General features: G+C 36.3%; 1 protein-coding gene across 6 annotated transcripts in view; it reads left to right on the top strand.

Moving 5' to 3' along the window:
- The window catches only part of NUMB (NUMB endocytic adaptor protein), a 174,798-nt gene that overhangs the window by 123,205 nt on the left and 24,202 nt on the right, over positions 1 to 27,391 (top strand). For 4 of the 6 annotated variants that reach the window (XM_082619471.1, XM_082619473.1, XM_082619469.1 and 1 more), the window contains 2 exons: positions 14,764 to 14,838; positions 20,424 to 20,456. In XM_082619471.1, coding sequence (XP_082475597.1) covers positions 14,764 to 14,838; positions 20,424 to 20,456 — 108 coding nt within the window. The remainder of the gene's footprint in view (positions 1 to 14,763; positions 14,839 to 20,423; positions 20,457 to 27,391) is intronic. The other 2 variants (XM_082619474.1, XM_082619472.1) reach the window with 1 other exon arrangement.

Below are 27,391 nucleotides of genomic sequence, written 5' to 3'. Positions count from 1 at the left end.
TTGATGTCATGTTCTGCACATCTGCATCCTGTATTTGCTAAATAACATAGGCTATGTGTATGTGATAATGTGCCTTATAGCTTCTTATAAATTAATGATTCTGTCACTTTTTGTTAATGCTGGGAACTGCTGACTGTACAGTCTCTCACATCAGAGCTCTGCAATTTCTTCTCATGGATAACAGTAGCAAAGCAGGGGGGAAATCTACTTTTTAAATAATTTTTTTCAAGAAAAGGACAAATGACTTAATTCATCCAAGAATGAAATTCCACATACTAGTTTTTCTAAACTACTTTTCGTGAATAAAAGTCCCTGACTCAGAGGGAGTTTGGAAATGGTATACAGACAAAAGAAGTCCCAGAGTCAAATATTTTAGCCATTAAAGCATAAATCAGCTGCAGTTCTTCAGTGAGATAGTGTCTCAGAGAAGAAAAGAGACCTCTTTAATAATGTTTTTTCAATTGGCATGTTTTTCTCATAGTCTAATAAGACACAAGGCTGATTTCTATCTCCACATTTCTGAAATAGATTATGCGACTGAGTTAGTCCATATATGAGATACTTTTGTTTTCTTCTTTCCACCAAGTCTTCCCTCCTTTTTTTTTTTTTTCCTGGCATAAATACCCATATGTCACCAGTTGAGATGATGAAGATGATAGAATAAAATCCCTTGGAAACACTTTGAAACCTCTATTCATTTCTCAGCACCTAAAGGTAACTGAAAGATCATAAAACCCTACTTTCTCATTTTATTATTAATATAAAATGGAAACAGAGGTTAAATAACTTGGAGGTAGTATTAGAAATGAACCTTAATAAAAAACAAGAAAGAAAACATATATAAGGGAATCCTCTGGTGGTTCAGTGGTTAAGACACCACATGTTCACTGCCAAGGGCCCAGGTTCAGTCCTTTGTCGGGGATCCCACAGGCTATGCGGTGCAGGCAAACCCCCCCCACACACACACACACAGATAAGTGATACTAGAGATAAGAAAGTGTGGAGGGACTTCCCTGGTAGTCCAGTGGTTAAGATGCCATGCTTCCACTGCATGGGGCGTGGGTTTGATCCCACACACCATGTGGCGCAGCAAAAGGAAAAGAAAAGAAAGAAAATGGAGAGACCCAATTACAGACTAAATATGTGAATACTGTATAGTTTGATAAATTTGAAAATTTAGATTAACTAAGAATATTCTAGGAAAATATGCATTATTAAAATTAGCTAAAGTACAAGCATAAAAGTTGAATAGACCCCTAACCATGAAGGAAATAGAGAAAGTTATTAAAACTCCAAAGCTATCCCCAAAAGACTTAGTATAGATGGTTTTACAGGTCAGTTTTCTTTCACAACCTTGAAGCATAACTCTTATGCTATTTAACTGTACCAGAGCTGACGGGGGAAAAAAATAGAGAGAAAGAAAGGGAAGAAAAAGAGGACAGTTTCCAATTTTTTTTGAGGCATTAACAAAATCCTGATACAACTACCTAACAAAGATAGCACAAACACAAAAAATCACAGACCAACTCCACTTAAGAATATAGATGAAAAACTAGGCAGAAAAGTAGAACAAATGGGATCTAAAAGTAGGGTTTAACTCAAGAATCCACAAATGATTCAGTGTTAGGAAATTTGATATAGTTCATCACATTGATGGGCCTAAGAGGAAAAAGACTTCATCATTGCAATGGAAGCGACATTGAAGGACTCACACTTTTTGATTTCAAAACTTAGTACAAAGTTAAGTAATCAAACCATTGTAATAATGGCATAAGGACAGATGTATAGAACAATAGAATAGAATTGAGAGTACAAAAATAAACCTAAACATCTATGGCCAACTGATTTCTGACAAGAGTACCAAGACCATTCAATGGGGAAAGAATAGTCTTTTCAGCAAATGGTGATGGGACCATGGGATTTCCACGTGGCAAAAAATGAAGCTGGACTCCTACCTCACACCATATACAAAAATTAATTCAAAATGGATCAACAACCTAACTATAAGAGTAAAACCATAAGACTCTTAGATGATAACATGGGGTAAATCTTCATGACCTTCATATACATGACACCAAAAGCATGAGCAAGAAAGGAAATAATATATGAACTGGACTTCATTAAAATTAAAAACTTTTATGCATTGACGTTATCAAGAAAGTGAAAAGAGAACTACAGACTGGGAGAAAACATTTGGAAATCATATGTTTGATAAGAGTCTAGTATCCAGAATATATTTAAAAACCTGATTTAAAAAGAGACAAAGGAGTTGAATAGAAATTTCTCCAAAGAAGATACACAAATGCCCAAAAAGCACATGAAAAGATAGTCAGCATCATTAGTCATTACGGAAATACATATCAAAACCACAATGAAGTACCACATCATACCCACTTGGATGCCTATACTTAAAAAAACAAAAAGGAAATCAAGTGTTGATAAGCATGTGGAGAAACCAGAACCCTCTTACATTGCTGATGAGAATGCAAAATAGTTCAGCTTCTGTAAAAAGCAGTTTAGTGGCTCCTCAAAAAGCTAAACATAGAATTACCATATGACTCAGCAATTCTACTGCTAGGTATACACCCAAAAGAGTCAAAAACATACACAAATAAATACATGCACACTCATGTCTGTAGCACCACTATTCATGATAGCTGAAAGGTGGAAACAGCCCAAATGTCCTTCAGTGGAAGAATGGAAAAACAAAGTATGGAAATACATATACATCAGCTATAAAAAGCAATAAAGTACTCATACATACTACAATGTGGTGACCCCGTACTACAATGTGGTGACCTCAAAAATAGTATGCTAAGTGAAATATATCAGACATGAAAGGTCACATATTGTATGATTCCATTTATATGAAATATCCAGAATAGGTAAATCCATAAAGACAGAATGCAGGTTATTGATTGTTAGGGGTTGTGTGGAGGGGCATTGGGAAGCAAATGCTTAATAGGTGCAGGTTCTTCTTTTGGTGTAAAGAAAATGTTTTGACTATAAAGCAACTATAAAGTATGGTACTGGCACAAAAACAGAAATACAGATCAATGGTACAGGATAGAAAGCCCAGAGATAAACCCATGCACCTGTGGTCACCTAATCTATGACAAAGGAGGCAAGAATATACAATGGAGACAAAGCCGCCTCTTCAATAAATCGTGCTGGGAAAACTGGACAACTACATGTAGAAGAATGAAATTAGAACACTACCTAACACCATACACAAAAATAAACTCAAAATGGATTAAAGACCTAAATGTAAGACCAGACACTGTAAAACTCTTAGAGGAAAATATAGGAAAAACACTCTGACATAAATCACAGCAAGATCTTTTATGACCCACCTCCTAGAGTAATGAAAATAAAAACAAAAATAAGCAAATGGGACCTAATTAAACTTAAAAAAGCTTTTGCATAGAAGACGAAAAGACAACCCTCAGAATGGGAGAAAGTATTTGCAAATGAAGCAACAAAGTATTAATCTCCAAAATATACAAACAGCTCATGCAGCTCAATATCAAAAGAACAAACAACCCAATCAAAAAATGGGCGGAAGACCTAAATAGACATTTCAGCAAAGAAGACATACAGATGGCCAAGAGGCATATGAAAAGTTCCTCAGCATCACTAATTATTAGAGAAATGCAAATCAAAACTACCATGAGGTATCACTGGTCGGAATGGGCATCATCAGAAATCTGCAAACAATAAATGCTGGAGAGGGTGTGGAGAAAAGGGAACCCTCTTGCACTGTTGGTGGGAATGTAAATTGATACAGCCACTGTGGAGAACAGTATGGAGGTTCCTTAAAAAACTAAAAATAGAACTACCACACGACCCAGCAGTCCCACTACTGGGCATATACCCTAAGAAAACCATAGTTCAAAAAGATACATGCACCCCAATGTTCATTGCAGCACTATTTACAATAGCCAGGACATGGAAACGACCTAAATGTCCATCGACAGATAAATGGATAAAGAAGATGTGGTCTATATATATAATGGAATGTTACTCAGCCATAAAAAGGAATGAAATTGGATCATTTGTAGAGATGTGGATGGACCTAGAGCCTGTCATACAGAGTGAAGTAAGTCAGAAAGAGAAAAACAAATACCGTATATTAACACATATGTGTGGAATCTAGAAAAATGGTACAGATGAACCTATTTTCAGGGCAGGAATAGAAAGGCAGACATAGAGAATGGACATGTGGACACAGTGGGGCAAGGGTGGGTGGGATGAATTGAGAGATTAGGTTTGACATAAATACACTACCATGTGTAAAATAGATAGCTAGTGGGGACCTGCTGTATAGCACAGGGAGCTCAGCTCGGTGCTCTGTGATGGCCTAGTTGGGTGGGATGTGGAGGGAGGGAGGGGATGTGTGTATGCATATGGCTGATCCACTTAGCTCTGCAGCAGAAACTAACACAACATTATAAAGTAATTATTGTCTAATAATAAATAAATAAATAAAAAGAAAATGTTTTGGAACTAGATAAAGGTGGAGATTGTATAACATTGTGAATATACTAAATGCCACTGAATTATTCACTTTAAAATGGTTAATTTTATGTTATGTGGATTATATCAGTAAAATAGAAACATTAAAAATATTATTTTTCAATCCTGATAAATCTTCTTATCAAAATCAGAATAGCATAATACTTTCTTTCAATGACTGAAAAACTATCCCAGAGTCATGCATAATGGTGAAACATGTACAGTGAAGTCAGGAGGAAGGTCAGTTTTTTCTTAAACATCATTATTATTCGACAGTGATTGAGAAATGGTAGTAAGTACCTTTGGATAAGAAAATAAACAAAAGTTGTAAATGTGGGAAATCCAGATATTTTCTGTATTTTTTTTTCTGCAGATAATGTCTATCTGAAAAGCCCAAGAGAATCAACCCAAAAAACTGTTGAAAATGATAGGAAATTCTAGTATTTTGGCTTCTTTTAAGATAGACTGAAATCAGTGGATAGAAAAACCAGTTAGTTTAGTTGGGAAATATTATAGGTCTTGGATCCTGGCAGAATGTGGATTAAGCTAACACAGTAATACTCCCAATACAAATATCTAGAAATGCTGACTGTATTTTCAAACAAACTTTTCTCTTAAACCATAGCTGAGCTTTCGATAAAGACAGATCTCCAGTTACCAGAAATTAAGAGGGAATTTGAGAGCAAGGCAGAAATCACACTAGCAGCCTAAGAGGGAAACGATTTGTGAGCTAGAGCCTTTGCATTTAACATCCATTCTGAAGGTCCTGGACTCAAAAAGCAGAGAATTAGAACTGAGAACCCAGCATGGAACAGAACCTTCAGGGGGCTTTACAAGCAGTGAAATACAGAACTAGCAGGAAAAGCAAAAAAACAAAACAAAACAAAACAAAAAAGGGAGCTTCCCTCTACCCAGACCTTGGGTGAGAAAAGGAATCTCCCAGGAAAAATTGAAACCATGGATTTGGACTTGATGTGCTAAAACCTGCATGATGTAAGAGTCTTCAAATGAATATACAGTAGGTCTTAGGCTACTAAACATCTGTGGTACCTTTTAGAAGCAAATGTAAAACCACTCCACAATCTAGAATGCATGAAATTTCCCTACAAAAATTGAGCTTCACTAGAGGTGAACTTACAGTTTTTTAAAAGTTTTAAATTATATGTGGAAATGATCAGCAGATACAGTGAAGGATTATACAATAAAGATCAACAAGAGGATTAGCACTCTAAGAACTTGAATAATAGGCTATAGAGGAGACTATAAAATGTGTATATATAAAATTATTAGAAACATAAAAAAATGAATTCAAACCATAGGAAAAAAAATAAAACAGTGAAAAAAGGAATGGGCAGATTTGACAAAGAATCAAATCTCACCTTCTAAAAATGAAAAATACTGATACTGAAATTGAACTTAGTAAATAGATTAAATAGTGAATTAGAGCTGGCTGAAAAGGCAACTGGTAAACTGGAAAATAAATTCGATGAAGTTACCCAGAATGCAGCACAAGGTGATAAAGAGAAAATATGAAAAAGAGGTTAAGAAACGTGGATGAACAAATTTAAAAGTCGAATGACACTAGCAGACCTAATGGAAGCTCCAGGAGGAGAGAGGAGGGTAAATTCATTTCAGAGCAATGTTTGAATCCTCAGATTGAAGAAGCAAATGGGATAAATAAAAATTAGTCTAATACATCTACATCCAAGTGATTTTTGACAAGGGTGCAAAGTTCATTCAATGGAGAAAAAATTGTCTTGTCACCCAGTGGTTCTGGGACATCTGGATTTCCATATGAAAAAGAGTGAAGTTGGATTTCTGCCTCAGACTATGTAAAAAATTAACTCAATGAATCAGTGACCTAAATATAAGAATAAAAACCATAAAACTCTTAGAAGAAAACACAGGGGTAAATCTTCATGACTTTGGATCTGGCAGTGGAGTCCTTAGCATGAGCAGGAAAAGAAAAGAGAGATAAATTTTTTTTGTTGTTTGTTTATTTTTGGCTGCTTTGGGTCTTTGTTGTGCGTGGGCTTTCTCTAGTTGCGGCAAGTGAGGCTACTCTTCATTGTGGTGTGTGGGCTTCTCATTGCAGTGGCTTCTCTTGTTGTGGAGCACAAGCTTTAGGGTGCACAGGCTTCAGTAGTTGTGATGCACGGGCTTCATTCAGTAGTTGTGGCTCGCGGGCTCTAGAGCGCAGGCTCAGTAGTTGTGGCACACGGGCTTAGTTGCTCTGCGGCATGTGGGATCTTCCCGGACCAGGGCTCGAACCTGTGTCCCCTGCATTGGCAGTGGATTCTTAACCACTGCGCCACCGAGATAGATAAACTGAACTTCATCAAAATTGAAAAATTTTATGCATCAAAGGACGTTTTCTTTTGAAGAAAGAAAGTGAAAAGGCAACCCAAAGAATAGCAGAAAATATTTGGAGATCATATATCTAAAGACTAAAACCCAATTTTTAAAATGGGCAAAGGATGTGACTAGGCATTTCTCCAAAGAAGATATACAAATGGCCAATTAGCATATGAAAAGATAGGTGCTCAATATCATTGGTCATTAGGGGCATGCAAATCAAAATCACGAGATATGCTTCACACGTATTAGGTTGGTATATTTTTTTTAAAAGGAAAATAAAGTGCTGATGAGCATATGGAAAAATTGAAACTCTGATACATTTTGATAGGAATGTAAAATGGTGCAACACTATGGAAAACTGGCAGTTCCTCACAAAGCTAAACATATAATTACCCAGTAATTCTACTCCTAGGCATATACCCAAAGAATTGAAAGCAGGGATTCAAACAGGTACTTATATGTCAGCATTCATTGTAGCATTATTCATAATAACCAAAAGGTGGAAACAACCCAGGTGTTTTGTCAATAGGTGAATGGATGAACAAAATGTGGTATATACATACAATGGAATCTTATTCCACCATTAAAAGGAATGAAGTTTTGATATGTGCTACAACATGGATGAACCTTGAAAACGTTATGCTAAGTGAAATAAGCTATACATGAAAGGACAAATATTGTGATTCTACTTATATGACATATCTAAAATAGGCAATTTCATAGACACAGGAAGTTGATTAGAGATTACCAGGAGCTAAAGGAAGGGAGAACTTGGGAGTATTGCTTAATGTTTTCAGCGTTTGTGTTTGTAGTGATAAAAAACTTCAGGAAATAGGTAGTGGTAATGGTTGTACAACATCATGAATATAATAAATACCACTGAACTATACACTTAATAGTTTAAAGGGAAAATTTTTTTAGCAAATTTTATGTTATATGTATTTCACCACAATTTAAAAAAATTAATTGATGACTCAGTGGTGCACGTTGAGTGAATTGTATGGTACGTGAATTATATCTCAATCTAAAAAAAAAAAGTCTGTTTCCTAGACACGTGAATGAAACTGTAGATATCAAAGACTAAGAAAATCTTAAAAGCAACCAGAAAGGGAAAGACAAATTATATACAATTAAAAATATAATGAGTTTACACACCTATCAAGAATGGTCAAAATCCAGAACACTGACAACATCAGATGCTGGTTAAAACGTGGAGCAACAGGAACTGTAATTCATGGCTGGTGGGAATGCAAATGGGACAGCCACTTTAGAAGACTTTAGGAGAAGTTTTCTCATAAAACTAAATGTACAGCTACCATATGACCCAGCAATCACACTCAAACCAAATGAGTTGAAAACTTATGTCCACACAAAAACCTGCACACGGATGTTTATAGCCACTTTATTCATAATTGCCAAAACTTGGAAGCAACAAAGATGTCTGTCACCAGGTGAATGGATAAATAAACTGTGATATGACCAGACAGTGGAATATATGAAAAGACATGGGGAACCTTAAATGCATGTTACTAGTGAAGGAAGCCAGTCTGGAAAGGCTACATACTGTATGATTCCAACTCTATGACAGTTCTGGAGAAGGCCAAACTATGGAGACAGTAAAAAGATCAGTGCTTGCCAGAGTTTAGGGGAGAAGAAGAGATGAATAGGAGGAACACAGAGGATTTTTAGGACAGTGAAACTATTCTGTATGATACTACAATGGTGGATACATGTCATTATACATTTGTCAAAATCCGTAGAATTTACAGCACCAAAAGTAAAACCTAATATGGACTGTGGATAAAGTATAGGTTTGTTGATTGTAACAAATGTACCACTCTGGTGTGGAATGTGATAGTGGGGGAAGCTGCGGGGGTGGGGGGCGGTACAGAGGGTATATGGGAACTCTGTACTTTTCTGCTCAGTTTTTCTGTGAACCTAAAACTGCTCTAAAAACTAAAGTCTTTTAAAAGAATATATATACACAAATATATACATAAATAATAGGTGTAAAACCAGTTCACAGTAGCAACAAAAATTATTAAATACTTATTAATCTAGAAAATGTATATTTGAAGGCTACCTTAAAACTTCAGAGACATAAAAGACTTGAATAAATAGTAGTAGATGAAATGGGTCAATATTATGTCAGTTTTTCTCAAATTAACCAGTGAATTTAAGGTAATCTTAATTAAAATCCCAAAGGTTTTATTTGTCAGCAACTGAACAAAATTACTCCAAAGTTGACCCCAAAGAATAAACATGGGAAATAACCAAGAAAATTCTGTGGGATAAAAATTAGCAAAAGTGATTGTGCCAAAGCAGTTGTTAAAATAATGATCAAAATAGCATCTTGTGCCAAAATAGAAAGAAATATTGGTAGAGCAATATAGAAAATTCAGGATAATGTAATTTTTAAAAATACATATTTGGCATTGAGTCAGTGATCAAGGATAGAGAATAAATTAAAAAACAAAATAACAAATTTTTAAAAATTGATAGTATATGTGGCAAGGTACCCAGAATGAGATGTCAGAAGTTTTTTGTTTTTTTTTTTTTTTTTTTTTTTTTTTAATGGTACGCGGGCCTCTCACTATTGTGGCCTCTCCCATTGCGGAGCACAGGCTCCGGACGTGCAGCCTCAGCGGCCATGGCCCACGGGCCCAGCCACTCCGCAGCATGTGGGATCTTCCCGGACCGGGGCACGAACGCGTGTCCCCTGCATCGGCAGGTGGACTCTCAACCACTGCGCCACCAGGGAAGCCCTGTCAGAAGTTTTTAAAATGTTAGAACAGCAATGCTGAGAGCTCAATTGCTGAGATTTTACTCTTTCCCAGTACTTGATTGCAGCTCTATTTACAATAGCCCGGAGATGGAAACAACCTAAGTGTCCATCATCCGATGAATGGATAAAGAAGATGTGGCACATATATACAATGGAATATTACTCAGCCATAAAAAGAAACGAAATTGAGCTATTTGTAATGAGGTGGATAGACCTAGAGTCTGTCATACAGAGTGAAGTAAGTCAGAAAGAGAAAGACAAATACCGTATGCTAACACATATATATGGAACTTAAGAAAAAAAAATGTCATGAAGAACCTAGGGGTAAAACAGGAATAAAGACACAGACCTACTTGAGAATGGACTTGAGTATATGGGGAGGGGGAAGGGTAAGCTGTGACAAAGCGAGGGAGAGGCATGGACATATATACACTACCAAAAGTAAGGTAGATAGCTAGTGGGAAGCAGCCACATAGCACAGGGAGATCAGCTCGGTGCTTTGTGACCACCTGGAGGGGTGGGATAGGGAGGGTGGGAGGGAGGGAGATGCAAGAGGGAAGGGATGGGGGAACAGATGTATATGTATGACTGATTCACTTTGTTATAAAGCAGAAACTAATTTAAAAAAAAATTTTTTTAAAAAGAATTTAGTGGGCTTCCTGTTTCCCTACCATAAACACCATAATCAAACTAGCCAACACCATAGGTCTGTGGGAATCACACTGTTCTAATTACTGCTTTGACAGTGCTGTTCATTATGGTAACTACTCCCACCTTGCCTTGGCATTTGAGTGTGGCTCCTTGGCCCCTGCCACCTCAGGATCCAGTTACTTCCATTGCATTTGTATTTCCTAATTCGGTGACTTCAGTTTCCACTGTACGGCTTGTCTGTAGATCAGAGGGATCACAGAACGTTTCAAAGGATGTTGGGGCTCCCCCACCACACAAATTTATTTCTTGTGGTCATGATGAAAGGTGTGTTTCTAGACCCTCCTAGTGTGGGTGAGTAGGTCTTAAATGTATTCACTCTAACATTCCAATCGCCTATTTCTAAATTTATCGTATTTCTGTTAAAAGTTTTTTAGCCTAGTATGCCTCATTTTCAAGCCAACCCTGACCTGACACTGATATATAACATGTCAAGTCAAATATCTCTTTTGACCAAATATCACTGAAATCCCCCAAACAGTTGTTTTTATATTAGTAAGCTAGTAAATATGCTTGCACTAGTTAAAGTATTTACCATTCGATCTGAATTTTGCTGCTTAACACATTAATGAGAATAACGTAACTTCATACACTTCTTTTTAAACATTAAAATGTGTCTATTAAATACTTTGTCTAGCATTCTTTTGGTCCTACGAGCATCTGAGGCATCTTCTTATATGGTAGAGCCCATTTCCATATGAAAGTTGAAAATGCCTGGCTATTGCTTTTCAAGGCTCCCTTTCGGCTAGGGCATGGCATGATGTAGGTTCTGAAAATAATATTCACCAGTCGGAACCATCAGTATTCTTTTTGCTGATAAGTTGTGGCAACTATGGCAACTGTATCTGATTTCCAGAGAGAGCAGAAGCAGCAGTTCTATTGGCAGATTCCAGTGACTCAGCTGGTGGTTAACACTAAGGCATCTAGTGTCCAGATCTAGTTGGAAAGTTGGAAGAGAGTGCCATGGTTTTGGATGTAACTCTGAATCCAGTTCTCTAGCCCTCCCAAAGATTCTCTGAGTTACCCAATATTCTTTCAATAAATTACTGTTCTGTCTATATCAACCACATTCTGTCACACCGTTGACCAAGGTCATTCTACACACATTAATAGAAATTATGTAAGAAATCTATATAAATATTATCATATCATTGTTGATCATTATTTTGGATGGTTTTCTTTTTTATATGTTTTGTGCAGACTGTTGGATTTCTGTAAGTTTAAACTACTTTTCTTTTGTTGCTTATTTTTTTCTACTCTGCACTTTTTAAGTGGTATTGTTTCCTTTATAATTACAAAACAATTACAGGCTTGGTTTAAATATTGTTTAAAATTAAGAATTGGAAATACTATTTGGTGTTATCTGAGAATATATTGTATTCATATGACGTTTATGGTTCCCGGCAGTCAAATGCTATTTTGGGAGACAATCTTTTCCTCATGATTAAGTAATTAACTCTACCTTTACTTTCCTCTCACAACCAGTTAGTTGTCAGATTCTATTGGCTCTGCTTTCATGATGCCATTCACCTATCTTTATTCCTACTACCACCATCATCCTATTCAAGGGTCCTGTTAACTCTTTCTGGAACTTTTATTTAATGAATCTTCCTTTCTTTAATCACTTCTGCCTCCAATTCACTCTGAGGCCAGTTTAATCTTTCAAGAGCAGAGCTCTTAGCTATAATCTTTCTCACCACTGCCAGCTCAGTTGAATGTGAAATCCACAGCTTAACATGTAGGATTCTCCACATTACAGCCTCAGCCCACTTCCTCAAACATATTTGTTAACTGCTGTCCTATGTGTACAGAGTTAGGGTAAAACTGGCCATAAGAAAAAAAAAAAAACTACAAATAGAACTACCATATGACCCAGCAATCCCACTACTGGGCATATACCCTGAGAAAACCATAATTCAAAAAGAGTCATGTACCAAAATGTTCATTGCAGCTCTATTTACAATAGCCCGGAGATGGAAACAACCTAAGTGTCCATCATCCGATGAATGGATAAAGAAGATGTGGCACATATATACAATGGAATATTACTCAGCCATAAAAAGAAATGAAATTGAGCTATTTGTAATGAGGTGGATAGACCTAGAGTCTGTCATACAGAGTGAAGTAAGTCAGAAAGAGAAAGACAAATACTGTATGCTAACACATATATATGGAATTTAAGAAAAAAAATGTCATGAAGAACCTAGGGGTAAAACAGGAATAAAGATATAGACCTAGTTGAGAATGGACTTGAGTATATGGGGAGGGGGAAGGGTAAGCTGTGACAAAGCGAGGGAGAGGCATGGACATATATACACTACCAAAAGTAAGGTAGATAGCTAGTGGGAAGCAGCCACATAGCACAGGGAGATCAGCTCGGTGCTTTGTGACCACCTGGAGGGGTGGGATAGGGAGGGTGGGAGGGAGGGAGATGCAAGAGGGAAGGGATATGGGAACAGATGTATATGTATGACTGATTCACTTTGTTATAAAGCAGAAACTAATAAAAAATATATAAATAAATAAACTAGGGTGAAACTGAGACTTAGAAAAAAAAGAATCTGAAAAGGAATATATATAATATATATTATATATAACTGAATATATATATTATTTGATTCGCTTAAAAGTGAGCATTCTTGCTGTTTTGTATAATGTTTATTCAAAATTATAGCTGTTACAATTCTTTAATGTCCTTAGTCTATATGATCTTTATGATCGATCCCTCGGGTATTTTATTACCTAAGGTCCAACAGTTTCCTAAATTGATTTTAATATGTTGGTTCTATGCATTTATTCAGTATTGGAAAGATAGGGGTAAAAATGAAAAATTCAGTATATGAGCATTATAAGACTGTCCTGGATCAGGCTGCTTGGGTTTGAGCATTCACTAGCTGAATGGTTTTGGGCAAGTTACTTAAACTCTCCATGCCTGTGTTTCGCAGGGCACTGGTTATTGTGCCCATGAATTACTACTGTTTCATCTTCATCCAGGGCCAAATGGTGGGAGATTCAGAGAGGGGGGAAAAAGCAGAAGTGGGGGTGGGGGTGTTGGCCCACCTTCCTGGAATCACAGTCTCTTTAAACAGAGGACAGCCGCCTTTTCTCAGAGGTGTGTGGCTCTTGCAGGTTTCCCTTGCTGCTACCGCCGACACCACCACGGAATTTCCTGGGGACTGGGGTGTGAAAGTTAAAAAAAAAGATAAATAAAAGGGAGGGGGGTTCCTATACTCTCTGAGGATAAGGAGTTACCTTACCTGGTCCTTGGGCCAGAGGTAGAGTGCTTTTCCCAGAGTTCTCTCTGTGCCATAGCACTCACTTGGATATCTGGCTGTGTTAAGTTCAGGCTGGAGGCACCAAAGGGGAGGAGGGGCAGGGAAGGTAAACTCCCTGCCAATTCAGAAATACCTTGAATTCTGGTATTCTTCTCTGATTCATCTTATACTCTTTACAGAGAACTCAAATAGGTGCTTCCATGTATTCTGTTCTGGTTTTATGGTTTCATTCAGAGGGTGGGACAGGGTAAAGTATGTCTACTCCATTTTACCCAGAACCAGACTCTAAATTTCCTTTTAAAAGAGAGCACTTGTGAGATAGCCATCATCCTCTGTGCTTTCTAACCCAAGACTATTCCCACGCTAAGGTACAATTTGAATAATATTACTACCTTGCAAAAACAAACCAAAAAAAAAGCTTTATTAGCTCTTCGTTGCCTCTAGGATTAAGTACAGACTCATTTCAGTGTTCAAATTCCCCAGCTGCATATACCTCGTATTCTTGCCAGACAGGAATATTTGCTGATATATAGTTATTCTATTCTACACCTATAGCTTTTGTTAAATTCTACCTGCCTAAAATAGTTTCCCAACCTTTCCAATACAGCTTCTTCAAGTTCTGCATATCTTCTAAAGCTCAGATGCACTACCTTCTTAAAAGGTACCTGCCCTTTTCTTACGTGCTTCCCATAAAAGGAGTATGTGATCTCTTCAGCCCTTGAGTAACTGTTATTTTTATTTGTACCTTTTCAATACACACACACACACACACACACAGACACACACTTTGTTTTAGGACTATTTTTATGTCTAGAGATATAGTAACTGTGTCTAGCATAGGCTGTTATGCCTCAGGTCCAATAGATTCAGGTAACATTTAGTGCTTATCATGTACTTTTTCACCTACTCCTCTATAACAGCTCTTGGAGACCTTTATTCTAAATCTCAGTCACATGAGGACACTGAGGGTAAGTAAAGTAACATTACCTTATCTCTTCTATAATGGCTGTGAGTTTCTTGAGTGCAGGAATTTTAATATTCAATTTTCTACCATGTAATATCTACCATATAGTAGCTACTCAGTAAACAGCAATAGCCGTAACTTTTCTCTTCTTTCTACAGTACCTTGGGCATGTAGAAGTTGATGAATCAAGAGGAATGCACATCTGTGAAGATGCTGTAAAAAGATTGAAAGCTGTATGTATTTGATGGTTGCCAGTGTTGATCTATATGCTGTAAATATTTTCTCAAAAGATTTTGCTCAGTAAATTTTAGTGACCCACTATCCAGTAAGAACAGTGTTTCTCTTAAGGCAAAAGATGTGGGCTCATTAATAGAGAGCATTTCATGTTGTCCATCCAAAGGTGTAAGTTACAATGACCAACTTCTTCAATTTAGGCCAGACATTATCTAAGAGATACTTTTAATTCAGAACCCATATTAAACAAGTGGTATGAATTCTTATAGATGAATAATATTCTAAAACCAGCATAAAACTATTACAGTTAGTCTTTTAACCTAACTGTGACAACTGGGTTATAAATTACTTATTTTAAATCTATAAGAAACAGCTTTCCAGGAAAAAGTATAAAACAGAGATATCTGTGTTGACGGTGGGTGAGGTTTACATTTTGGGGAGACTTAATTATCATTACTGCTACTCCCCAGTTTCCTTCTCTATACTCCTCTAACATAAACAGTGTATTTCCCTGCCTTTTGCACAAACTTCAGCATACTTGAAATGGAGAGTCCTTTTCCAGGATAAATAATGTCTGTTTTACCTATTATGCCATAGAACACATCCCAGGCACATGCCTGCGTATTTAATAAAAGGAGAGAATGAGTTCAGAGTTCATAAAGATTCAGATTAAAGTGTTAACTTCATATTTTGGATAGGTTTGAAGAATGTTTCTTAAATTCTGACAGCCCTCTTCACAACCTTCTCTCCAATGTGTGGCCTTTCCCCCCTTTGCTGTGAAAGCTTTAAGCATTACTTCTGCATGCCCTTACCCCAGAACAGCATTAAATACTTGTTGCTTTGGGTTTGCTGGTATGGTGGGCTGCTACAAGTTTGGCTACTAATGAATGTTTTTTTTTCCCCTCAGTTTGCTTAATCAAAACTTTTCTGCTTCTTGGTACATTCTATATGACCTCTTATATACAATTCCTCAATATAAAAGATATAAAGTCAAGGAAGCAACCAACTCAGAGAAGTGGATTATGTTTTCGAACAAATGTCTGAATCTATTATAGAAAGGAGAGAAGGAGAAAAATAACTGATTATGGTATACAAAAAACTGAAAAACAAAACAATATATAGACACACATACATACCCTTTACTACAGATTTTGGTCATTTAAATTCTTAAATGTTTGAAGCCCTTCTTAGTCTATCTGTGCTCTCCATTTAATCATCATTAATGTAAAAGGGACTTGATATAATAATTTATAGACTTGCCGTGTCCACCTAAATATAGTCCCCAGTTAAATACAGCCTCAGATAATGCAGTTTTCCAGGAAATTTAAATTCAGTCTCTTATTTAACAAAATAATTCTAAGTTCACTAATAGAATAAGATTTTCTAAGAACATTTTAAAAAGTAATGCAATGATTTGCCCTACTAGTCATTAAACATCATAATGCTAATAACTGAAAACAACAGATGAATCAGTTAATAGACTAGATAGACCTGAAACAAACCTAGTTATTAAAATCTTAGAGCCTACGTAACATTTGGAAGGTCACTGTGGAAATGAGCCTTTGGAAAGTCTTAATTCAGCATATGGCTTCATGTTTACTCTCTAAATAAGGAAAAACTAGGGATGGTTTAAGTTTGCCCAGAAGATAATTAAGAAGTGGTATTTAGTTGTTTAATGAGCAGTCAATCCTTTCACTGTCTAGTTTTCTTTAACCTACTTTTAATTAGAAACCTCTCTTTATTACATAGGTAGTATATGTTCATTCTGTAAAATACAAATGAACAAAAACAGTACATAAAATCTCTTGCAGTCCCAGAGATAGCCACTATTCACTGTCTAGTTTTATTTTTTATTTATTTATTTATTTTTAATAAGGGCAGAGTGCCTGCCTCTCTTTAAAATTTATTTATTTATTCATTCATTCATTCATTCATTCATTCATTCATTTATGGCTGCGTTGGGTATTCATTGCTGTGCCCAGGCCCTCTCTAGTTGCGGCGAGCAGGGGCTACTCTTCATTGTGGTGTGTGGGCTTCTCATTGCAGTGGCTTCTCTTGTTGCAGAACATGGGCTCTAGGTGCGCGGGCTTCCATAGTGGTGGCACGCGGGCTCTAGAGCGCAGGCTCAGTAGTTGTGGTGCACAGGCTTAGTTGCTCTGCAGCATGTGGGATCTTCCCATACCAGGGCTCAAACCTGTGTCCCCTGCATTGGCAGGCGGATTATTAACCACTGAGCCACCAGGGAAGCCCTGTCTAGTTTTAAAGCTGATTTTTTAGTTGAGTGAATTTTTTTGTTTTATTTTACCTTTTGGTTTTAACCAAGGAAATTGTAAACTATAAGCATGGTTATTTGAGATACAGGACTTATTTAAATAATAAAATTATTGAAAAAATGAGTTTTTATTTTTACCAGAAATAGGAACCAAATTGCTGTTTGAAAAATTATATCTATGCCTGGAACAGTGTCTGGCACATAATAGCCACTCAAAAAATATTTGTGGAATAAATATACAGAAGACAATTCAGTCTTCAATATGGGGTCAAATTGAATTTCGTAATAATCATCATAACAATATGTTATATTTAATGTTTAAAGTTTATGAAACCCTTTTGCATATCTCTAAAAGATCCTTATTTCCCTGTGGTCTTTTGTAACTAAAATGAAATTGTGCATATTTGGATTGCTTTTCTGGACATACTTGAACTTTTGAACTTTGAAGGAAGATTGACCACTTCTGAACTTTTGATTCAAGAAGTTCTTTAAAATTTTTCAGACTAACCCTACCCAGGAGACTTGGAGCAAGTGTTGTATAATAATTTTGCACAGGCAAACAAGTATTTTTAAAAGTAAGATTTAATTCTGGGGAGACTAGTGCCAATTTCCTATTTATTATACTCACTGAAACGTCCCCTTCTATTAATACCCTTTCTAATGCTGTATGAAAAAGGCTGCAGAAAGTTGGAAGTCTTCAGATGTTGTTCATCTCAGATCATGTTCGTCCACAAAAATTCATGCTTTTTGTCTTCTTTTCATATTTTTACTATACAGAAATTTCTAGATGCCTTTTTCCCTTCTTTTACCAAACAATCATCTAACAAACACGTATAATCTACTGTGCCAGATACTTATATTGTGCCAAAAGCTATGTGTCTGGAGATGTTTGTTTATTTTCATAGATGATAAATATTCCTCTTATCATTTCAAATAAATGGAAGCAAATGTAAAAATGTACAGACCTACAGATTAAAGAAGAAATAGCATGTCTGGAACAAGTTTGAATGCCAAAAAAGTTTTAAAATTTAAAGGATTATGTAGCTCAGATGTACCAGTTAAATAGGAAAACAAACATCTTAAACCTATCACTCAAATGATCTTTGAACTAAAAATGTAACATTCTAGCGCTTTTTAAATTTGTGCGGGCTTGAAGAAGCAGGATAATTTGCAAGTAGAGTTTTTTTTTTTCCTTGCAAGTAGTCCCTTATAATTTAGGATCACTTTAACTTCAGTTAGACGTTATCAGCATACTTAATATTTTCGAATGAAAAGGTATTGTAACTAAACAACATATGCTTCTCAGAGCATTAATATGTTTAAATTTTTTTTACTTTATATGCATAAAGTTAGTTACAGTTATTTGCAATTCATTTACTTTGTGGTGTAATTTTACCAGTTAGCCACTTAGGGAGTTAGATTGTATAGGATAAATGACAGAAATGACTGTTGCCCATTTTCAGTGCCTTAATGGCAGAGTTAGTTGCAGGGGGAGGAGTACTGTCATTTATCAATCTATTTTGTAAAAAGTGTATTGGGCCTTTGGTTATCTTGCTTGATACTGGTGCAAGATGCCTTTCCTTTTAAAATGTCTTTTCTTCCCATTGTCTCTGTAAGTGTCTCTCCATCTCTGTCTTGGTTTTAGACTAGTTTCATTACACTACCAGTTTCTAATATGTTGATTTTTTATTTGCTATTTGATAAATTTGTTTTAATGTATGTTCTTGTTTTAGCAGGTAAAAGAATCATAATTTAATTTTTTTAAAAAATTAATATTATTCTCTAGTCTAATAACTGTCTTTTGATGCATTTTGCACGTCAACTTTTTTCATTAACATCTGAGGTCTTTTGTAAATAGAAGGCAAACTCCATGTTTAACAGGAGCTTTTCTGGGAGCTAAATTAAATATTAACGAATCTCCTTCCCGCATCTTCCTATCCCTAAAGAATGGTGAATCTTTTAACTTGGGCTGAATCTTTTAAAAGCTGGTGGTTACCTAAAAGTCTAACGAAACTAGGGTCACCAAACTTGGCAGCAGAAATAAGCTTAGTCTTATTGTGATAACTATCCCAATTACCTTATTGTATTTCTAGCTTAAGTTCAAAACATTTTGTGGAAATATTTGATGCTGTTTGTGATTTTCAAAACCTAGAGAAAAAAACAAACCATTCAGTGTTTGAGAGTATTGAATGACTTTTATGAGTCGAATTTCTATAGAGTTGTCTTCTTCTAGACATTTATTCACTATTAATAATGGATTATAAAAGGTAAAGGCTTAAAGTATAGTTCAACCAAAACTAGGAAATGTTAAAGTTAAGCTAGCTTGGGTGAGTTAGAACTCATCTACTTTGCATAAGTTCTTCAGATTTTAAATGGTGGCCAGTTTTCAAAATTTGTATATGCTTAAAAATTGGTGCTGGGACCACAGACAGTTGTGTCTCTTACCTACGTAGTTTTAGAATTGTATACTTATAACTGTCAGTACAAATTTCTTTCTTCAAAAACAGTAGCGTTTAAAAAGAAAATAACCCTATTCTTCAAATTTTAGTTGTGGTTAACAGATATGGTTTGGTTCTCAAATATATTAGTTTTCTCAGCTCCAGAGAAAGCATTGGCCATGTGTTCTTTATGGATGATTTATTCTGTGTTTGAAATAGAACATATCTATTATTTCGCCACAATTGCTATGGAATTGATCAGCACACACATACATACAAACCTGTCCTAATGCATAAGTAAGAATTCTCGAAGTGACATCTTGAACTCAGCAAGAAAAAGTCTGACAAGGACCCTCTCTTCACACTCATAATTTAAGTGTAGCATTTTTTAATGTTACTTTGTGATCATTTGAGTGTGGACTGGTTTTTTCATTGGTGACTTCCACATATTTGACCACTGATTTTAAATTGAAAAATGTATGTGAACCAATTTACCACTCACTATTACGAAAATTTAAATGCAAATCTCACAAACCAGTACGTCCTAGTCTTTTTCTCTGCTGCCAAATTTGAATAATCTCTGTTTTAAAAGTCAGTAGAGAATGCTAAAGTAACTAGTTGCTCTGCATGGATACAGGTTCTGATTTCTTCTCTTTCTGCAGATTCTTAGGCCATACACTATGTTTCGCTGCATTTTCATGCACCCTTCCTTTTTCCCTGTCACTCCTGGTATGGATAACTCTTTAAAACTCACTCCCTTCCCCTTCTCCTACTTTGCCCTTCACCCAACCTCTGTATGTGCTTATTGCTGTAAAACCTTGGGACATTTAGCCCATACAATAATAGCGCTCGACTTGTCCCCCTGTTCCTCCAGGAAAGGAAGTTCTTCAAAGGCTTCTTTGGAAAAGTAAGTTTGATGCCACATTCATGCTTGCTTTATAAGGAGTTACACCCCTAGTATAGCACTGACACATTTTTTGAAAAAGAAGTACAGCTTTGGTTTCTTTGTAATACAGGAATTGATTTGATTAAATATGGAAATTAATGAATTAGAAAGCTGCTATCTATGATATTACCTGTGTGTCTGTTGATACTAAATCTGATGATGCCTAGGAAAGTCCAATAAATAAATCAAGTAGGTTAAAAAAGAATTGCTTCCTCAAGACTAGGTGTTAAAATAAATGTAATTTGATCTTGCAAAATTGTTCATATTAGCATATTTGTTGAGTTTTTTAACAAGTAAGTTTTACTTAGTGCTCAGTACTGACAGAGAAGTGGGAAGAAATACTAAATTCAAGTGAAAATTAAATGTATCCCAAATTTTACATTCATTGCTATTACTTTTTTTCAATCTAAGTTAAATTTCAGGCGAAGTAAGTGAAAGTACATAAACTTATCTTTGAGGATCCTATGCTTTTTAACCTGGGATGGTAACCTAAGAAAAACTGTCTTAATTAGTAGTCTACCAAATGTCTGTCATATGTGGAATGTTCTTTATGTAGATACTTTTCAAAGAATGCTTGTTCAATGTTCAGATTTCCTTAGAATTAAGAATATATAGGATGGGACTTCCCTGGTGGCACAGTGGTTAAGAATCCACCTGCCAATGCAGGAGACATGGGTTCAATCCCTGGTCCAGGAAGGTCCCACATGTTGGGGAGCAACTAAGCCCATGTGCCACAACTACTGAAGCCCACGCGCCTAAAGCCCGTGCTCTGCAACAAGAGAAGCCACTGCAATGAGAAGCCTGCGCGCCTCAACGAAGATCCAACACAACCAAAAATAAAATAAATAAAAGTTTAAAAAAAAAATATATATATATAGGGCTTCCCTGGTGGCACAGTGGTTGGTAGTCTGCCTGCCGATGCAGGGGACGCGGGTTCGTGCCTGGGTCTGGGAGGATCCCACATGCCGCAGAGCAGCTGGGCCTGTGAGCCACGGCCACTGAGCCTGTGCTCCGCGACGGGAGAGGCCACAGCAGTGAGAGGCCCGCGTACCGCAAAAAAAAAAAAAAAAAAAAAAAAAAAAATATATATATATATATATATAGGATGACAGTACAGAAATAGATAAATACATTTCTAACATTTTTGTATCTAAGCTTATCATTGTCTAGTTTTGAGTAAGTGCTACAAAATAAGTCAGACTGAGAGAGTATAAGAAAAAACTACTGTCATTTTATAACTGAGTGTACATTACTAAAAGTTTATGTGAATATAAAAATCCCATCACAGTTCGTTTTTCACTGGGTGGCTTTGTTACTTTAAAGAACGATTTTTTTTTTTCCTGGGCCTGCCATATGCCACGCGAGATCTTAGTTCCCTGACCAGGGATCAAACCCGTGCCCCCTGCAGTGGAAGCTCGGAGCCTTAACTGCGGGACCTCCAGGGAAGTCCCTAAAGAACAATTTAAAAAAATTATTAGTTTCCACTTTCTTCTCAATTAAATATTTTAGTTGTAACCTTTTTTTTTTTTTTTAACATGTTCTGGTTTAGGTCACCTTTATATTAATGTAAACAAATTTGAAGGATTTTAGATTGAATGGTTTAATTCAGTAACTTCTGTCAATCTGAAATAAAAAGTCGTATAATTTACCCACACATGTCACAATAAAATTTTTTAGTAGATATTTTGAGCCTGAGTCAAATTAACAGGTCCGTAGAATGTGGGATCTATAACTAGAAAGAATAAATCCTATAGACATTTGCATCATTATAAATAGACACTATAATTGTTAAGCAGATTTTTTTTGGTGGAGCATTTATTCTTTCCTAAATAGCATTTCTCAAAGCAATTTCCCATCATCCCAATTAAAATACAGTTTTAATTATCTTCTAAGTGATCAGTTTTTAATGTCTACTTTAGTAAAACAGTCTTTCTTGTCCATGAAGGCTAGGTAGAGAAAGCTAAAGGAGAAAATATTGATTTGGTTTATAGAAAAAACATGTTAAAGTATATTTTTTAAAAGGTTATAACATGATGTTAAAGAACAAAGAGAGCTCTCACTTGAGAATCAGCTCCAAGGTGGCAATATTCATTGCTATAAATAATGGGGTCATTGTGCAGCTACAGTGTCACCAAACTGGGTCACACTGTGCTTCTTAGCTGTTTCACTGCATTTTGCTACATGGCAAATCTATATGGTATAAGAAAGAAAACTATGAATTATCTCACTTAATCCTTACAGTAACCCTGAAATTATTATTTTCCCATTTTACAGTGAGAAAACTAAAGTTTACAGAGGTTAAGGGACCTGTCTGAATCCACAGATACAATAAGTGGTAGAATCTAGGATTTGAACCCAGATAATCTGATTCCAGAGTCTACACTCTTAATCATTATGCTATACAATCACTCAGTTTTCAGATTATTTACAAACAAAGTTTAAAAGATTTAACCTTAAAAGATGCTAGTAAATAAAGAGCTTCCTGGAAACTCATTTTTACTTTCTAACTTTCTTCTTTAAAGGTAGTAATTTTTCTTTTTTAATTTATTTATTCATTTTGGCTGTGCCGGGTCTTAGTTGCGGCATGGGGGATCTTTAGTTTCGGCACGCAGACTTCTTAGTTGTAGCATGCCTGCGGGATCTAGTTCCCCGACCAGGGAATGTACCCGGGCCCCCTGCACTGGGAGCGCGGAGTCTTAACCACTGGACCACCAGGGAAGTCCCTAAAGGTAGTAATTTAATTTTGGATTTTTGTCTCTTGTCAGTTTACTTTGTTACTAGTTAATGCTTTAAAGAATCTTTTTCAGTGTTTCAGACTAACATTTTATTTATTTAGAGATGTTTAAATCATACTAGTGAGATTTTCTTAAAAGATACTAATTGATCCCATAATGTGAACAAATATGAACCTCAGAATTTTTTTCTTCCAGTTTTATTGAGATATAATTGACATACAGCACTGTATAAGTTTAAGGTGTACAGCATAATGATTTGACTTCATATATCATGAAATGATTACTGCAGTAAGTTTAGTGAACAACTCTCATCTCACAGAGATACAATACAGAATTCTTATGTTATTGTGGGGAGAATTCTTTTTATGGCCAGACAATTTTATTCTTATGTACAATTTTTTTAAATTACAGTAAGTCATTCAAAGAGTTTGGAAAATCAAGGGAGAAAAAACCATCACCTACAACTTTCCAGAAATGTGCTTTTAAGTGAAAAACTTTTCTTTAATTTGGAGCCTTTTAAACCTTTCAAGTTGCCATCATTCAACTCACATTCACACTAATCTACAAGAAGTAGTCTGGTGAAAGAGATTTGGTTTGTTGAGTTTGCTAGGTCAATTGTGTTTTGATGAAAGCTAAAAATGAAGAATCTCATAGGGAGTTTTTATCTAGTAGAGTTCCTCATAAATTTTGATACTTTCTTAGCCTTCTTATCATGTATGGTTTAATGGTCCAGGATAAAGAGAACAACAGTTATCAAGTGTTTCCATCAAACACATTTGGAGAAAAGTAGGTAGATGGGAGAATTATTAGCCCTGATTCTGAATTTGTAAATCATGGCCAGGAGAACTGCTGCTGTTTTTCCCTAAGTTGCATCCTGGACCTGACCACCCTGTCCTATTCCTGTCAGGGGCCTGACCTCCCTGTTCCTCCAGCAAATGGGAGCAGTACCTTCAGAAGCTTTAGCAGTGAGGAACAGATAAACCTGGGTGTGTTACAGGGCTGTATTATTAACCTGTTGTAAGATTACACACATCTTAGAAGGAAAAAAAAACCTGAAGCTCTGAAATACCTTTTTCTAAACTTAGCTATGTTAAATTGCTCATTTTTTTTAGGAAAGTCAAGAATGTACTCAGCTTTTTAGGAAGTATTACATACAGCTTCTAGTGTATTTGGCCATACTCGGCAAATATTTTATTACCAAGCAATTACGTGACACTTAACATTTGAAAAGCATATTAAAATTTTAATGTATTTGAGGAAACTCATGAGCTAAGTAATCTATATTACCATTTTATGAGGAACTGACTGAACACAGAGATATAAAATGTTTTTAGGCCACCCTACTGGGTCTCTCTTTAAAGCCATTGTGTTAGAAAAATTCAGTTCAGTCAGCCTCCTGTGAGTCTTTCTCCTGGGTGTGTCCTTTACTACTGACACAAAACACTTTACTTCTAGTCACCAAATGTGTAGAGATTTTTTTCCCTAACCAAACAATTCTCTGTGACACCAGCTAGGTGTCCTACAATTTAACTCAATTCTAACACTATCTACTTGGAGATAGTGTCAGATCCCACAGATTTAAAGACTCAGTCTCACAAGACTGCTCCCACCCACTTCAGATGCCAATTGCAATTGTAGGTCCCCAGGTTACCCATAATAACTTCTGTCTAATTTGGCTACAAATTGGAGGTTCCCATGACCTCCTCCTCAGGTTTGATTAATTTGCTAGAACAGCTCACAGAACTCAAGGAAACACTTACGTTTACCAGTTTATTAAAGGATATGATAAAGGATACAGGTGAAGAACCAGATGAAGACATACATAGGGCGAAGTCTGGGAGTGTCCCAAGGGCAGGAGCTTCTGTCCCTGTAAAATTGGAGTGTGTCACCTTCTCCATGTGGATGTGTTTGCCAACCTGGAAGTTCTCTGAACCTTGTACTATTGGGATTTTGTGGTGGCTTCCTCACGTAGGCTTGATAGATTATTTATTCCAATACCAGCTCCTCTTCCCGCTCTAGAGGATGGGGGTTAAGGCTGAAAATCCTAAGCTTCTCATCATGGCTTGGTCGTTCTGGCAACAGGCCCTCATCCAGGAGCCCACCCAGGGTTGTCTCATTAAACAAAAGATGCCCCTCACTTAGGAATTTACAAGGGTTTTAGGAGCCCTGTGTCAGGGATGGGGTCAGAGACCAAATATCAGGACAAGAGATGCTCTTTATGCTCTTATCACTTAGGAAATTACAAGGATTTCAGGAGGTCTGTGCTAGGAACCAGGGACAGAGACCAGTATATATTTTCTACTATCTCAGCTATCTACTTGTATTTATATAGAACTTTATAGTTTGTGATGTGTTTTGACCTACTTTCTAACTTGTTACTCACAACAGCTCAGTGAATTAGGCGTGATAGTTCATGAAACTACATTTTACAGATGAATAAACAAGCTCAAAGAGGTCACCCAGCTAGTAGTACGTGGCAGTGCCTACCCTGAAACCAAAGTTTTCTGAAACTTAGTGCAGAGTTCTTTCACCTACCCTGTGTTGTTCTGTCATTCAAAAGTGTTGGCCTCTGCTTTCCTCGGATAGGCTTTAATTATAGTGAATGGAGAAGTGTCAAATGCAGGGGACACTAGACAGCTCAAGGGCCTGAATGTTTCCCACAAACATGCATTGTATGGCCTGCGCACAGTTCATAAATTTGGATTAGTTGCTAATATTTCAAACATTGAAAATTTTCACATCAAAACTATTACATCTATCTTAAGAATGGAAGATGTGGCAAAACGGCATGCTTTGTATGTGACAACAGTGGCTTGAGCTGAGTACCAGTTGTGCCCTTTGGTTGCCTGTTTGCCACATCCCTGCAACTCCCTATGGTCCCTACACTCAGCCTGCTTCACTCATTTTGTTACCGCTTTTAACCCTGTAGGTGTTTGAGTTTGTGAACTCCTCCCTGGGCTATTATTTGATTGTGGTGGGGAGGAGCGTGTTAACCACTTCTAACTGCATAAAAAGCACCAAAACTATTATTATATGTGTTTCAACAGATACTATTAATGTACTGCCAGATACAATGTTTTAAGTTTTGATGATGTTACAGTTGTTAAATGGCATCATTAGAAATGGTTATGTTTTAGAGAATACATAGTTGAAAAGTAATGCAGGGTTATATTGTTTTCAACTAATTATCAAGAGGAAAACATTTCATGGTATTTATGACCACTGTTAAGTCAGTGTACTCACATCTACATTCTAATTAGATTTCCTAAATTTTCTCCTCAATGGCAAATTGTACTTAGTGCTTATCTTCGCTCTGGATCCTTTCCTTTACTCGTGAGGGAATATCACTTGCTGCCTCTTTCCTTTTCTTCCTTTCTGTTTTTTAAATTCTCACGCCCTTCTATAAATTTTACCTTCTTTTGTATTTTATTAGTTGCATCTTTTAGGATTTGGTTTATTTATCCTTTTGAAGTGCAATATAACAAATTTCTGAAGAAGAAAAAAGACAATCCCAAGAGTACTCAGAAGATTTCCATTGATCCTTGGTTTCAGTATTTCCTGTGACATGATCAACTAATATGTCAAATGCCCTGGCCATTTATCTTTTCTAGATTTAAAAAAAATTCATTAACCTTTGGAGTTATCTTTTTTATTTGTATTCATGAAGACTCAGTGGTTCTCAAGCCTCAAGTCACAGTGTCTAATAAAACATACTAGGGACTGTACTAGGCTATCCAGATCAAAGATGAGCGAGACAATCTCCATTTTTTAAGTCCAGTTTACTCTCATTTTCAGATGACTATTTGACTCCTCCTTCCTTTTCCTTAAACCTCCAGAATTTCTTACTCTTCTCTCTTTCAGTTGATGACCTTGCTTCCTACTTCAGTGAAAAAATAGAATCAACCAGAAGAGAACTCTCGAACATGACACCACATCTGCTCACCTACGTGAATCTGTGTACATTTACTCTGTTTTCCCTCCTATTCAAGGGATGAACTGTCTGTGCTCCTAGCTGAGGCCAACTCCTCCACAAGATTCTTACACTAGCTCTTACTCATTCCAGTAATGCTACCCCCCTCCTCCATGATCAGTTTTTCTTTCTCTAGTGGATCATCCATTAGCATTAAAACAAACCATCTTTCTAAAAAAAGGTTTCTTCTT

This window comes from Mesoplodon mirus, assembly GCF_964341445.2.
Source record: "Mesoplodon mirus genome assembly, chromosome: 4".
Taxonomy (NCBI): Eukaryota; Metazoa; Chordata; class Mammalia; order Artiodactyla; family Ziphiidae; genus Mesoplodon; species Mesoplodon mirus.
Note: the sequence above shows the minus strand (reverse complement) of the source record. Positions and strands in the feature narration are given on the sequence as shown.